This window comes from Phocoena sinus, chromosome 6 (genome assembly GCF_008692025.1).
Source record: "Phocoena sinus isolate mPhoSin1 chromosome 6, mPhoSin1.pri, whole genome shotgun sequence".
Lineage (NCBI taxonomy): Eukaryota > Metazoa > Chordata > Mammalia > Artiodactyla > Phocoenidae > Phocoena > Phocoena sinus.
The window spans coordinates 108,777,671-108,794,394 of record NC_045768.1 but is presented as its reverse complement, the minus strand read 5'-3'; the positions used below and the strand labels follow the sequence as shown (position 1 = coordinate 108,794,394).

The following is a 16,724-nucleotide window of genomic DNA, read 5'->3' as shown; positions in this document are numbered from 1 at the left end:
GGGGAGGGGGAAAGGTAAGCTGGGGTGAAGTGAGAGAGTGGCATGAACTTATATACACTACCAAATGTAAAATAGATAGCTAGTGGGAAGCAGCCGCATAGCACAGGGAGATCAGCTCGGTGCTTTATGACCACCTAGAGGGGTGGGATAGGGAGGGTGGGAGGGAGGGAGATGCAAGAGGGAGGAGATATGGGGATATATGTATACGTATAGCTGATTAACTCTGTTATAGGGCAGAAACTGGCACACTATTGTAAAGCAATCATACTCCAATAAAGATGTTAAAACATAATAAAAAATAAAACACATGTCATATATTGTAGTAAGTAAAACAATTACCTTTAAAATTGGGTCTGATTCTTGCATCATACCCCGACGTCCTTCCCATTAATTTATCCAGAAAGTCAGAAGGTGACATTGGGGCACTTCGAGACCTTGCACTATCTGTTTCCTTTGTTGCAACCAAGCTGCAAATGAGAAAAAATAATACAGATTTTACCCAAAGAAAAAGTTTTCCTAACAGTTGTTACCTAGAAATAGAAAATAAAAATGCTAAGCAAAAAAAAAAACAAAAAAACAAAACTTTAAGTTCAATAAAACAAAAAAATACAGTTTGGGGCTTCCCTGGTGGCGCAGTGGTTGAGAGTCCGCCTGCCGATGCAGGGGACACGGGTTCGTGCCCTGGCCTGGGAAGATCCCACATGCCGCAGAGCGGCTGGGCCCGTGAGCCATGGCCGGCTGAGCCTGCGCGTCCGGAGCCTGTGCTCCGCAACGGGAGAGGCCACAACAGTGAGAGGCCCATGTACCACACACACACAAAAAAATACGGTTTGAAACACTAAAACAAAAAAAAGGTTTATATACTGTATAGTGAATATTATCATAGTGACAGATAGGTATTTATAGATTTACAGTCAGAATTTATAATTTTTCACATGTATTCAGTAGTGACAATATTTGAGTTAAGTCTGGAAACAAAGCCACTGCAAATTATTAGGCTTCCAAAATTTGTATTTATCCAAATTTGATTTCTGATTGCAATTTTTAGCTAAAATTATCCTAAGTTGTTCAGACATAAGAAAATATGAAAGTTCAGCTGTGAAATACAATTCTTATTGCTTTTATAGAGGAAAAGAACATCACCTTTCAAGTTTTAAGAATTGTTCTCAACAGTAATAAAACTTCGGTCCTATAGGTTAAACAGCAATGTTCTTTTCTTCAATTAGAGTGAGTGCTTCCTATATTAGTAACATACTCAGTTCAATTCATTCTGCTTTCACTTGGTGTCATTCATACACAGTACATTTTGTTCAGACCTAAAATTTGTGCATGGAGTTTGAGAAATTACCATAAATGTGGTCTGTGCAGTCGGCTATTATGGAATGAGAACCTGTGTCCAGGAAAGTTAAAGGGTTATTGTATTTTTTTCATTCAAACATTTTCCTTTTTCTGCAGCTGCTCATCCTAGAAGCCCACAAATGACTGAACCCCCGACCAGCTCCTCATTTACCTAGGTTGGTCCCAGAAGGTCTAGGCCTACTTGCTAATATCAAATGATTCTTTTTATCCACAGAGTTTGCTCAGAAAAGTGAAGCAGGCTTTCTGAACACACATCTGTTTGGAATATTTATATTCAACCTGACGTTACTTCCTGCGATTGTCAGTACCACGTCCTCCCAGCTCTGTCACTCAACTTAGAGCCTCGCCAAATCCTGAACCTTTGTGGTCACTCTCAGCAGTATCAAGTTATTAAATTCCTCCTGCCAGAATGTTTAATAAGAAGGGAAAATAAACCTTAGAGCCATCACCATTAAATCGTCTACCGCACACATATATTCAGTAATTCATAATCACAATGGTAAAATCCAATATCAGTGGTAATGTGAGAACAATATTTCTGAAAGTATAGTATCACAGTTAACAGCACCTATTAACTCTTGCCCTGTTCTAGAGGATATATCTAGTTCTGGACATTCTGAATCACTTATCTTCTCAATAACTTTCATTCTGTCTTTCTTTCTTTCTCTCTAAACAGAAGCTCCTTCTCTCCCTATTCTTCTGGTTCCATATTACTTTGTAAGCCTTTATCTCTGATTATTACTGGTCAGTTGAACTCCTTGCCATGCTGATCCCTGGAAAGTTTATTCTAATGTCATCATCATCATCATCATGAAAGGAAAAACAACGCTCCTCTCCTCTCAATAACTCCAGAACTTTCTTCTACCATCTGGTTTTAAGTAACTTTTACCTGCCCTCTTAAGCAGCATTTGTCCACTTTCCATGGCCCAAGAACAGCAGGCAGAAGAAGGCATTGTCAGAGCTCTCCTAGCTACATATTACTGCTTCTAAACTATTCCCTGTATTTCCTTTGCAAAACCCTTCCTTTCAGTTGTCAGAAAATAGTACATTCTTTCACCAACAAATAAACCAACTTACCTGGCTCTGAACCAGTAATACTGTGTCTCCCTACTTTTAAAAAAAAATTATAGTTAACTATGTACGCTGAATTGGCATTCTCTCACATTTTGCACTGAATTGGGGAGATTATCATAGGTTATCCATGTCAGCCCTATATGCAGTGACATGTATCCTTAGAAGAGAGATGCAGAGGTATATTTGATGGCAGGCAGAAGAGGGAAGGCAGTGTGGCCGAGAAGCAGAGATTAGAGTGATGTGGCCGTGGGCAGGGAATGCCGGCGTTCAACAGAGGCTGGAATAAGAAGGGACTGAGTCTCCCCTAGAACCTCCGAGGGAGCATGGTCCTCCTCACATCTTGTTTTGGGCCCAGTGAACTGATTTCAGACTTCTGGCAACCAGAACTCTGAGAAAATAAATTTCCGCAGTTTTATGCCACCCAGTTTGTAGTAAATTGTTACAGCAGTCAGAGGAAACTAAAAGAAGCCTTCCTGTGAATTTTGCATTTTAGTTACTCTACCGTTCAAATCCAAAATTTCTCTGCTGTTCTTTCTGTAATTTCTATCTCTCTGTTGGTATTTTGTATTTGGTGAGATATTATTGTCATACTTTCTCTCCAGTTCTTTGGGCATGGTTTCTTTTAGCTCTTTGAATGTATTTAAAATAGCTGATTTACGGTCTTTGCCTAGTAATTGACTTTTCTGAACAAATTCTGTAAAGTCTATATTATTTATCGTATATGACTATGCGATATCTTTTCACTTAGCTTAGAGATCAGCTAATAATTGGACAGGGATTTTTTTTAATTCCCAGGACCAATAAATCTCATAGTATTTGCTGGGGGTCCTGAGTTCATGGGGTTTTGCTTCAACTTTGAGTCAGGCAGTTGACAAATCTGCCTTAGCCTTTACCTCCTATTTACACAGGGCCCAAAGGCCCCCAGAGTTGAGAATTCAGGGTCTCTCTGGGTTCTTCCTGAGCATGCATACAGCCCTGGGTGTATTCATTTGCCAGGACTCTCTTAACAAATTACCACTGACTGGGTGGTTTAAACAACAGAAATTAATTTTCTCACAATTCTGGAGGCTAGGAATCCAAGATCAAGTTGTTGGCAGGGCTAGTTTCCTCTGAGGGCCTCCATCCTTGCTTGTAGGTGGCCATCTTCTCTCTGTGTCTTCACATGGTCCTTCCTCTTTGTGTGTCTATGTCTTAATCTCTTCCTAGAAGGACACCAGTCATATCAGATTAGGGTCCACCAATTTGACTCCATTATATCTTAATTATCTACAAATAAAGTCATGTTCTGAGGTATTGGGAGTTAGAACTTCAACATGTGAAATTTTGGAAGGATGCAGTTCAGCCCACCATACTGAATGCTCACAGCCTTGTACATAACGTGTGGACTTCTAGATGCCCAAGAATATGTGGAGCTTTTCTAAACCCCTATGAACATATCATTCTGCTGCTTTTTCTTTTAAGATTCATGGTTAGTCTGCACCCACTGTTCTCTACTGCCTCAGGTACTCATGAAGTTAAAAATTTGACAAACATCTCCGGGAAAGGGTAAGCTCCAAGTTAGGTCAAATAAAAGTCTTGCGAGTGGGGTATCCCAGAAAACCTCCAGACAGGTCAAATAATGACAATTTTCCAAGAATATGGTTTTAAAGGAATTCAAACTCCATTCTGTCCCCTCTGGTAGCTGCCAGGCTGCTGTTTTTACTGTTATTGTAGGCTATAGGCTTACAATGCTACCGTGGAGCTCGAGACAGGGGGATGGGAATAGGGCAAGTTATAACACCAGAAATCCCACTGTTCTTACCAAGATTCAGATGTTTTTCTTGATTAAACTAATTCGTGGATTACTGCACATCTCTGATTAATTACCAGAGTTCTGAACAAGTTGATTGTCACTTTTTTTGACAGTTTTCTCACTGCTTTTACAAAGGAGGGAATTTACAGAGGTTGGTATTCCACTAATTTTGCTATCACTGATCTGACAGTGTGTTCCTAGATTTCTTTTTATATTTGTTTTTACTGTATTTGCGTTTTAAAGAGCCACACTCCTCACAGCTCCATCCATCTTTCTCTCTGGATAATTGTAGTCACTCCTGGTAACAGCTAACTCCCATAATACTATTTTGTAAGACTCTAAAAAAAAATCTTTTCTCATAAGTAATGTAAAGATTTGCTTTTAAAAGAAAAGATACAGAGTTTACCTCCTGGGTTTCCCCATAACAAATAGTCAACACTTGTAATTGACTAAATACCAGTAAATATTCTATTAAGAGACATTCTTTTGATGTTATACTTAAAAATTAATAAAATCCCTAATATAATTTGATTAATGAGCTTTGAGAAGAATACATGAAATACACATTGGACTGAGATGGAGTGAAGGTAGGTAAGAGATGATAAATTATTTTAAAATTATAATACATAAACTTTTTAAAGACTTGTATAAGCTGAGAGGTTTACTAACAATACAATTAAAGCAACTTATAACAATAAAATTGTAAAGATATACTTTCTCATGCCAAAATGTATTTAAATGTCTGTTAAATGTTGAAACAATGAATTTTTTTTTTTTTTTTTTTTTGCGGTACGCGGGCCTCTCACTGTTGTGGCTGTGGCCTCTCCCGTTGCAGAGCACAGGCTCCAGACGTGCAGGCTCAGCGGCCATGGCTCACGGGCCCAGCCGCTCCGCGGCATGTGGGATCTTCCTGGACTGGGGCACGAACCCGCGTCCCCTGCATCGGCAGGCGGACTGTCAACCACTGCGCCACCAGGGAAGCCCCATGAAACAATGAATTTTGAGTTCTCATATAATTTGTTAGGTGCAAAGCACTCTGTTAGGAATGGTAAGTATGTATAACACAAACTTGAATCTGTAGTGTTCACAGTTCAGTAGATTACTCTGTCTGGGCCCATCTGGGTTCTACAGAGAATCCTTGGGAAGGATCAGAGCACAGAAGCTGGGAAGTGAGATTATAGTGAGGAGAATGATAGGCTGGCTCCTTTGTTCCTGCCACTTCGAGCAAAACCTTCATGTTTTATAACAGGGATTCACAACCAAGCTCTGCATGATAATACCTATTAATAAGTGAGAAAATTCTGAGCAGAGAAATAGTCCAGATTTCTTTACTAGTTATATTTCTTTCAGTGACACGAGAGCCATTCAATGACTTATGGACACTTGATTTTATTTCTAAAGATTCACAGTTTTGACTCAAAAGGAACTACTGTTGGCAAAATTACATTGGGTATTTGGCTAAAAAGCATTTCTACACAGGCTATCCCTTCGCTTCTGAAAATGGTGGAGTCTGTGCATATGGGGAGACTTCTAATCACCTACAACTCTTGCTCTGGTATATTTCTCCTAGAACTTTCTTCCTATTCCAGTAATATCTAGCACCATGGAGACTAGCACCGTAGGAAAAATGGTAGACTGTCTTCAGACAACTGTAATCATTTAAGAGAGCTCATAGTAATAAATACATACATATACAGTACGAGGCTCTGTGTGACCAATCTGAGATCTTACTCTAATTTTTAAACAGTCAATATCATCTATACTTACATATTCAAAAACATTTTTCTTAAGTTGTTAAAACTCAGGGTGAGGGGAGCTACCATATGATGCAGCAATCCCACTCCTAAGCATATATCCAGACAAAAACATGGTTCGAAAGGATACATGCACCCCAATGTTCATTGCAGCACTGTTTACAACAGCCAAGACATGGAAGGAACCCATTGAGAGATGAATGGATAAAGATGTGGCACGTATATACAATGGAATATTACTCAGCCATTAAAAATAATGAAATAATGCCATTTGCAGTAACATTGGTGGACCTGGAGATTATCACACTAAATGAAGTAAGTCAGACAGAGAAAGACAAATATCATTATGATATCACTTACATGCGGAATACTTTAAAAAATGATACAAATGAACTTATTTACAAAACAAAAATGGACTCACAGACTTAGAAAACAAACTTATGGTTACCAAAGGGGAAAGGTGGAGGGGGAGGGATAAATCAGGAGCTTGGGATGAACATACACACACTACAATATATAAGATAGACAACCAACAAGGACCTACTGTGTAGCACAGGGAACTCTACTCAATATTCTGTAATAACCTAAACGGGAAATAACTTGAAAAAGAATAGATATATGTATACGCATAACTGAATTACTTTGCTGTACACCTGAAACTAACACAACATTGTAAATCAACTCTACTCCAGTATAAAAAAAAAAAATTCTTAAAAGGAAAAAAAACTCAGGTTAGGGGGAGGCAGTAAGAAGAAATCTAAGTTGCATTTAGAGTGGATTTTGGGGGATTTTGTTTTGTTTTGTTTTAAGATCTTTTTTTTTGATGTGGACCATTTTTAAAGTCTTTATTCAATTTGTTACAGTGTTGCTTCTGTTTTATGTTTTGGTTTTTTGGCCCTGAGGCTTGTGGGATCTTAGCTCCCGGACCAGGGATCAAACCCGCATCCCCTGCAGTGGAAGGAGAAGTCTTAACTATTGGACCGCCAGGGAAGTCCCTAGAATGGATTTTGGTTAAGAAACTTTATTATGAAGTCCATTTTTTTTTTTTATCTAAACCTCGTCTTTCAACATATTTATAGCAAGTTACTAAGTTGTTAGCAAATGACTCATGATCAGTATTTTTGAAGGAAGCATCTTTGGATATTTTAGAAGTCTTTTATTTATGAAAATCTCAAAACAATCTCTGCACAAATTTGCCTGGCTCCCACACTTGGCTTGCCTTTTCTATGCTGTGCCAAGTACTGAATTTACTATTAACTTTCTTGGAAACTCTATGTGGGCTCATACACATTCCCATCAATTAACACATTTTTCTCTTAAGAATCTTATATATTCTTATTTTTATAATGACTTGTCACTTGAAAGTTCAGAGACTTCAATTTCTGAGAGACTGGCAGAAGCCTATATTTTTTAAGCATTAAAATCAAATACCAAAATCCATCAAAAAGATAAGTCCCTGCCCTCCCCTTCTATCCCCTCCCTTCCTCTTTAATGAGACAAGAAAGTAAAATATATCCACTTTTGGAGGGCAGAAATAACTACTAAATAGAGATGCTGTAAAGATGGATTTAATATCATTGTCCATACTTATTTCACTCTGCTAACTGCACCTTAAAATTGAGAGAAAATATGAAAGCTGTAGCTAGGAAACGTAATATGGGTTTGAGACGAGTCTTGGCACGAGGGCCACAAATCTCTGTGCATCTATTTTCATGAGTTGATTTGCACAGAAGCACAGTGACTTATGGGGAATAAATCAGTGCCCAGACTCTTGAGGCAGAGAAGATTTGGGGTATAAGGGGGAAAGACAGTTGACTATGTATTCTCTAGCTTTATAAACCAGTCCTATGGGGTTACAACTCTTAGTGAAAAAAAATTGTCACAGTTACTATTATTTGGAACTTTCTGAGCTGCAGACACAAGCAATTGATATTTCAAGCCCACAGTTTGAAAAATAAAACCCAGAATTGAAGAGATGAACATTCTTTCCAATTCTTTATGGCTTTAGTCTCTTTATGGGAGAACTAAAGAGAAACTGAAACATCTGAGAATACGTGATGTTTTGAGCATTCCACACTAAAGCATCCTGCCTTAGAAGAGGACGAATTGTTTGCCATGATGACACAGGCAGTGAAGCAGGCTTTAAGTTGATTGTTTAATATTAATTATTTTAAGAAGAGGCCAAAGTGGAAGAATATAAAAGGACTATTCTAGAATACCCTTGGAGGCTCAGAGAAATAACTCAAAATTAAAAGGGTACTGGGATCTTGATTCTTCCCACTGTGAGCAATGTGCCAGTGAAATACGATTATCATTTTAAAGCGATCTCATTTCTCTCTGCAGTTTGATGAGGCTTGGGTTATTTTAAATTCACCTAACAATAAAAATGGTAGCTGCTTCCTGATCTCTCAGGCACAGGATTCATGTATATATATGATATCATTTTATTCTCATAACAACTTTTCTAGTTAGATATTATTACCTATGCATTACAGATGAAGACACTAAAGTAAAGAGGTTTTTTCCCAGGCCACTCAGATATTAAATTTATAAGCCAATATTTTATTTTTATTTTTTTATCTTATTTATTCTATTTTTTAAATTAATTAATTAATTTTTGGCTGCGTTGGGTCTTCGTAGCTGTGTGTGGGCTTTCTCTTGTTGCAGCAAGCAGGGGCTACTCTTCATTGTGGTGTGTGGTTTTCTCATTGCGGTGGCTTCCCTTGTTGCGGAGCACGGGCTCTAGGCACGTGGGCTTCAGTAGTAGTGGCACGCGGACTCAGTAGTTGTGGCGTGCGGGCTCTAGAGCGCAGGCTCATTAGTTGTGGTGCACGGGCTTATTTGCTCCACGGCATGTGGCATCTTCCCGGACCAGGGCTAGAACCCGTGTTGCCTGCATTGGCAGGTGGATTCTTAACCACTGCACCACCAGGGAAGTCCCTATAAGCCAATATTTTAAATCAAATTAAACTTTCCACTGAAAACACTAGACAAGGTTAAAAAGAAAACAAAACTGTGCATCAGAGAGCTAAAAACACAGTGAAAAGTCACGTGGCTAAGATCTAAGACAAGGAAACTTACAGAAGTGAGTTTCCCTTAAGGATGGCAATAAACTTCAGAGTACCAGCTGAGAGGTTAACAATCTGTGTACAAGTTTTGAAAGCTTTATGGATTTTAGGGGGACAAAAAGGCATGAACTCCTATGAGTTGGTCTGAGATCGCAAAGAATTACAGCTGCTGAGTAAGAATGAAACAGAAATACAGAAGTCTTAGCAGGAAGCTAAGCATAGCTTGGAATTGCCTCCATTTCTGAAACTGGAATAAAATAATCACAGATTGCTAGCAACCTAGCTCTCTGATAAAAGCAAACATACATTAAACTCCTGCTATTCCCACACAAGCTTGTTTCTCTTCCATTCTTTTCAAACTTGGTTAATGGTAACAAAATCTTTACACTTCTCAGCTGGAAAATCTTTGATAACTCTTGACTCCTCTTGTATTCCACATATCATATCCTTCCAGTTGGTCCTACCTTATAATTTTATCCATAATCCAACCACATCTCACCATATCCTCTTCAGCTCCTCTGGTACAACCTACTGCTAGGCATTACCTTTGGAATACTCATTGGTCTTCTATTAATTTAATTACATTCTACTTATCTTTGTGATCTTGGTATAAGCATCATTTCCTCAGGAAGCCTTACCTATTCTATCTCATTCTGCAAAATCCTGTTACAATATTTATCAAATTTGTATCTCATTAACAGCACTTGTTACAATTGTAATTGTATTTTTAATAAGATTAATCAATCAATGTCTATCTCTGACTTTATAGAATCTTCTATTTAAGCAAAACTCATGACTGTTGCATGTGTTTTAATAGCCCCAGAAGTAATCTAGAGCACCCACAGTAAATAACTGGATAAGTATTTTTGAAATGAATTAACTAAATATAGTGATGGAGAGGTCAAACATTATACACCAGAGAGTGTCCAACATTTTCATCCTTCTGTCCTTCTGCCCAAGTTAGGAGTGATGCTTATGAATAATCAGGGAAGAACCTAGAACAAATATTTAGAAACAAGGGGAAATCAGGATATAGAAATCTGAAAGAGAAAATTAAAGCAAAGTTGTATGTCTGAAAATCGTCATTTAATGGTGGAACTGGAGAATTGTCAATTAGAATGTGATGGGTGCTTTTTTAGCCAGACCTGATTGCAGTGGTGTCTACATTCAGTGCTTACATAAATTAGGACTTAGTAGGTATGTCTGTTCAATGCTTGCTAGTTGTCAGTGATAAGTTACATATTGTTTGCGTGTTTGTATATGAAGGGTTAATATAGGGTTATAGGTGCGGGATAGGAGGTGGAGGGATAAGACAGGTGGAGAAGGAGGACTCCAGTAAAGTAGATGACAGGCAGAGTGAAGTAAGTCAGAAAGAGAAAGACAAATACCATATGCTAACACATATATATGGAATTTAAGAAAAAAAAAATGTCATGAAGAACCTAGGGGCAAGACGGGAATAAAGACACAGACCTACTAGAGAATGGACTTGAGGATATGGGGAGGGGGAAGGGTAAGCTGGGACGAAGTGAAAGAGTGGCATGGACATATATACACTACCAAATGTAAAATCGATAGCTAGTGGGAAGCAGCCACATAGCACAGGGAGATCAGCTCGGTGCTTTGTGACCACCTAGAGGGGTGGGATAGGGAGGGTGGGAGGGAGGGAGATGCAAAAGGGAAGAGATATGGGGACATATGTATATGTATAGGTGATTCACTTTGTTGTAAAGCAGAAACTAACACACCATTGTAAAGCAGTTATACTCCAATAAAGATGTAAAAAAAAAAAGTAGATGACAGGGATAGATAGTGTAGTCATCTGAGGTTTCTTAACTCTCATCTTTTATACAAGTTTGTTCGTTTCATCTACAAAATTTATTTTTATCATAAAGTCACTCAGTTTTACTAAATGCTTTCAAAATGCTGTGCTCAAAACTCATGCTAATTGTTATAACTTCTATGGAAACTGTCTATTCTCATGGGTAGTAGTTTACTTCTTTATATTTTTGACATCAGCTTATTTCAACTGAAAAATCTAAAAGGCCATAACACAGCTAATTAACTCATTGATTTGTAGCTTCTTAATGACTTGTTTATTTTAAAGAAAACTAATTAAGCATTTCAGAAACATTGAAAATTATTTAGAATAGACTCAATAGTTCCTATTATGTGTCCAGTGCCCAAGATAATTAAATGAAAATCATCATAGTAGAATGGTTGAAGCTCCAGATGGACAGCCAGGAGGCTTACATTTTGTTCTAGTCATTAACTAGTTGTTTCACGTTGGGCAAGCCAGATATTCTTTAACCAGTATAAAAATGGAGACTTAAAAGTGGTACACATTTTTCAGAGAAAATTGCAGTAAAACAAATGACATATTCTACACGTATGTTTCAAAAAATGTCAAATTCTTAGGCCAATGTTTGGATTTTGCCTTTGATAGCATGACTCTTTTGGTCAGGGATATTTTTAATTGAAATAAAGAGAAATTCACTCAAGCTAATTAATGTAAAAGGGCCCTGAATGGTATAATAGTATCTCATGAAATCCAAGTGTAGAAAATACCAACAAACTCAGGAAATACTGAGCACCATAAAGAAAAAATCTGATGGACCCATCCTAGCTTATGAATTCAATTCATGGTTGAAGGCACCTTAGTAAGAGAAGTTCAAAGTCATATTGCAAATGTATAATTATAGGGGCCCTAACTGACACACTTGTTTACCACTCTTCCTTAAATAACTTCTTATTCAGGACATTTAGTTTTCAGAAATCAACTACTGAATGAATATTTAAAGCAATTCTGGTTTTATATTGTCTTTAGTTTAATAGTTTTATTTCAGTTCTGGTATTCTAGCAAGATTTTAGATAATCAAAAGAAGTCTATCAATTTGTATAAATTCAGTGAACACTTCTAGGAGGAGGGGCTGCTGAAACAGTAGTCCAGAATGTCAGGCAGAAAAAGACTGAATAGACATACAAGAGAAAATATCTTAGAACCTGTGGTGTCATGGGAAGGACAGAGACTAAAGGAATGTTAGTGTGCCTGGAATAGAGACAGAAGGTGTCAACGTAATAACAAATGAGGCTGGAGACGTCTGTAGGTAGCCAATCATGCAGTGCCTCATGGATCACATTTTGGACTTTTGTCTTTACAGCTCCCATTTGGAAACAACTCCTGCGGTCAAAGTGAGAGCTGAGGATAGTGTGAGGAATTTTGATCGCAGTGGGGTTGGAGAGAGTAGAATAATCTAAGAGATATATATATCACTGATAAAATCCACAAAATTTAGTGATGGTTTGATACTGGTTGGGAATGAGGAAAATGTTTCAAGCGTGATGGCAATGATTTTAAAAACGCTTATTTAAATTTTTTGACACACCTCCCTTCAAAGGGTGGAGCCTAATTTTCCTCCTCTTGAATGCTGCCTACACAAAGTAAATTCTTGATGACATGAATTCTGTAGTTTGATCATAAAATGCATTGCTACTTCCACCCAGCTCTCTTCTGGGTCATTCACTCTTCCCTCAGCCACTCAAGTAGCTACATGGAAGAAAATGAGAGCTTCTACCAATAGGATTCACGAACTTGCCAGTCATTTGACTGAGCCAACTTGAAATCAGATTCTCTTCACCAGTCAAGCCTTCACGTGGCTGCAACCATGGCTGACATCTTGACAGTAACCTGACAAAAGATTCTGAGCTAGAACGTCTACTTAAGCTGTTCCTGAATTTCTGACCCATGCAATGAACATTCATTGTTGTTTTAACGCACTAAATTTCAGGATAATGTGTTATGCAGCAGTAGTTAAGTGATGTCGACCCAGCTTTCTGGCTAGAGCAACTGTATGGATGGAAACATCATTCAGTGATATAGGACAGCGGGAAAAGGAGGACCAGCTTTGAGAGTTATGATAATGCGTTCAATTTTGGACCTGATGAATTAAAGCATGGTTTTAAAACATCTAAGAGACACATATCCAATATCATAGGTTATCTATATTGAAAAACAGAAATTTGCAATGATATTTTACTGGATGGTTTCTTTGAAAACTTTTAGTAAGTATGCTGGCACCTAAGGGCCATCACACTTGCCACCCCTTCTACCTAAACCAATCTCCTCTAGATCCCACTGTATGGCTCCCTCGTCACCTTCAAGTCTTCACTCAAAAGGTCTCCTTGAAAATGTTTTCCCTTCTGCATATACACACTGCTACATATAAAACAGCTAACTAATAAGGACTGACTGTATAGCACAGGGAACTCTACTCAATACACTGTAATGACCTACATGGGAAGAGAATCTAAAAAAGAATGGATATATGTATATGTACAACTGACTCCCTTTGATATAGAGCAGAAACTAACACAACATTGTAAATCAACTACACTCCAATAAAAATTAATTAAAAAAAAGAAAATGTCTTCCCTTCTCACATTTTCTCTCTTCCCTATCTGTTTCTGCTTTACTTTTCTCCATAAAACATATTATTAGATAAAATACTATTCATTCACTTATTTATTTTTATGTTTTCCTCTACTGGAAGATAACTTCATAAGAGCAGGGATTTTTGCATATTTACTATTATACCCCCAAATCCTGGAACACTGATTGAGATATTACATAAATATACTGAGACATTATATAAAACCACTGAGATATTATATAAATATTTTTGGAATAGAGGAGTAAAAATAGTACTTGAAATATATCATGAGATGGATAGGGCTTCCCTGGTGGCACAGTGGTTGAGAGTCCACCTGCCAATGCAGGGGACACGGGTTCGTGCCCCGGTCCGGGAAGATCCCACATGCCGCAGAGCGGCTGGGCCCGTGAGCCATGGCCGCTGAGCCTGCGTGTCTGGAGCCTGTGCTCTGCAACGGGAGAGGCCACAACAGTGAGAGGCCCGCGTACCGCAAAAAAAAAAAAAAAAAAAAGAATCGTGCTGCTCTTCTGAATCTTATTTGACAAAACACCACTTAGACCTTTTAAATGTGCATAAAACTTTTTAAAAAACACATTCTCTAAATTTCATTTTAATCTATTAATCTACTGTATTTCATAAAAATACAGTAAAATAAGGGGGAAAAAGCACCGTAATCCCACAAGCCAGAAATGAGTGATACAGAAATCATCCTTTTACTTGAGATGTTTAACTGAGTTATATTTACAAAGGAAACAATACAGCAGAAGTAGTATTGCTTTATTTTGATCTAATTGTGCTTGCATGAATGCTTACTAATAAAATGCAGTTTTATAAGTCCCCAAATCAATAAGATTGAGGGCATAAAACCATGATTTTTTTTTTTTAAACCATGATATTTTTAAAGCACCAGTCTCTGAGTCTCTAAACCTGAAAAGAATATTAAAGTGAAGCCATGCTAAGGTTTTTTTCTGTAATAATATTGAACCAGCAGAGCACCGACTTATTCAGATTATGGTAGATATTCCCTTTTGTGTGACTACAAATGTTTATGTTAATGTCACTTTTCAATGGAATGTGTTCTGACTTAAGCATATTTGAGTTATTGGACATTTTTCTTCCTGTGGTGCAGGAAGCCCTACATTTGTCTGTTCGTTACATTCCTTTAAGGAGAGAGGAATGGCACAGAAAAAAGAAGGGAATCAAACAATAAAGCAAAAAGTTTATAATTGGAAGTGGTAAGGAAAGGTAAATATAGCAGTGAGTATAGTGTTGTTCAATTTCCCTCTAGCGAAAATTAGACTACACATCAAGGTTTTTATTGGATTATATTCTTTTTAAAAATTAAGAGTGAGAAGAGCTTAGCAAGATACAATCAGTGACTGTACATCATACTTAAAGCTAATATTCATCTGAGGTTATATACACCCTTCTCCCTCTGCCTCACCTCCATTCTTTCTTCCCCTTTCCACCTTCCTTCTACTTAGGTGCCTAAACTATTTGGGGCAAGACATTTACAGTTTCCCAGGAAACAAAAGGATTGTAAAAGCTTCTGGATTATAGAAGTTATTTCCTCTTCCTGTAAGAACATGTTTTCCTTTAATCAAGCATAACAAAATCTCTGGAGATAATGCCTCCTAGGAAAAGACTACCTATTTTCAAAATTGGAAAGAAACGGGCCAGAGATGTGAGTGGACACACCTACACTGCCACACATGGTGTTCATGTATAGAACCCTGAGAAGAGCAAAAAGTTTGAAAGTGGGTCTCATTCTTATATTTTTTGATGAAACTATTCATTAAAAAAAACTTACTGTGATTCTAGCTGAATGAGCCACATTTCACCTTTTAAAGAATGATGTGATCGTTCCTTTTTCTAGTGTAGAAGAGCCTAAATCACTATGCTCTTTTGGAAAAATAAGCAGTTAATCTGAATTAGGTGATGTGGGCTCTACCTCTGACTTTGCCACCTAAATGAGCAAGGGCTGAATAAAGATCATGTCTAGGCTTCATCCCGCTCCTCTGCAGAGTGATGGGGGCTTTTGCTCTCACGGGGCTGGACTGACTCTTCCAAGAAAGCTGGGAGCACAGCCTGCCCAGTACCAGAGGTAATGTGGACTCAGCTATATTCTGTGTTTTGTAACCGTTAAATCAGCCTAAACCTGTCTGCTTCGTTGTTCATCTTTATCTCGACTAATGACCTTGTCTCCTACTTCAAAGAGATAACTGAGCATGCAACTGAATAACAAAATCACAATTCCCGTCTCTACCGCCTGCCACATTCTGCCTCCGGTCCCAGAGAAAGACTTAAGACTTCTGGTTCAAAAGCTACCCCTCAACGACTGCTCTTAAAACTCTTCCTTTTCACCTCATCAGTGACTTTGCCCTTTCTCTTCTGAACCTCTCTTGTGTTTTCCTAAGCATTTCCTAATCTACTGACTTCTTTCTTCCAGGATGTGAGCAAGCTCAAATCTCCTTTCATTGTAAGAGCAAAATTAAACAAGCAAATGAAGAAGTGCCTGCCACATCTGTGTCCACTGTTACTTCCTCATGCAGTGTAGCCTCTTCTAAAAAAGGGAATCTATATTTTTCTTTAACGCACAATTCAATGTTCTAACATAGCTGTACATGTATTTTTGTACCAAAAGGCTACTTATAATCTTCCACATTTCTTTTGGTTTTTATGGCATTTGATATTATTGTGTTATTGATCATTCTTTTATTTCCAAAACTTTTCTTTTTGGTTGTATGACGCACTCTGTGTTAGTTCTCATTTTTCTCTTATCATAATCCCCATCCTTTTTTTTTTTTTGCCAGTACCTCTCCTTCTGCTCTTCCCTTAGAAGCTGGTGTTTTTAAGACAGTGCTTTTCAAATCTGAATGTACTTTTTTTTTTTTTCTGAATGTACTTTATGACTCATCTGCCGGGCTGGATAAAATGCAGATTCTGACTCAGTGAGTCGTGGTGGGATTCAGAGTTTGCAGTTCTAACAGCCTCTCAGGTGATGGTTATTCTTCTGGTTAAAGGACCACATTTTGAGCAGCAGTGCCCTCGGCAGGGAAGGACTTTTTGACATCTGCAAGCCCCAGTGGATTACAGGTGTGCTGTGTTAGCCACAGCTCAGCCTGCAGTGTGTGAGATGGTGCAGCTAGAGCCCGGCTTGAGGACTGAGAGTCACCAGGCTTATTTGTTTGTACAATGAGATGAAACATCCATGTGTGCTCAAGTATTAAAAAATGTAGGAAAACCT

At 38.0% G+C, this 16,724-nt stretch overlaps 1 protein-coding gene across 2 annotated transcripts in view; it reads right to left on the bottom strand.

Moving 5' to 3' along the window:
* GLRA3 (glycine receptor alpha 3) overlaps positions 1 to 16,724 on the bottom strand; it is a 167,453-nt gene that overhangs the window by 136,657 nt on the left and 14,072 nt on the right. For both annotated transcript variants that reach the window (XM_032635588.1, XM_032635589.1), the window contains exon 2: positions 340 to 467. In XM_032635588.1, coding sequence (XP_032491479.1) covers positions 340 to 467 — 128 coding nt within the window. The remainder of the gene's footprint in view (positions 1 to 339; positions 468 to 16,724) is intronic.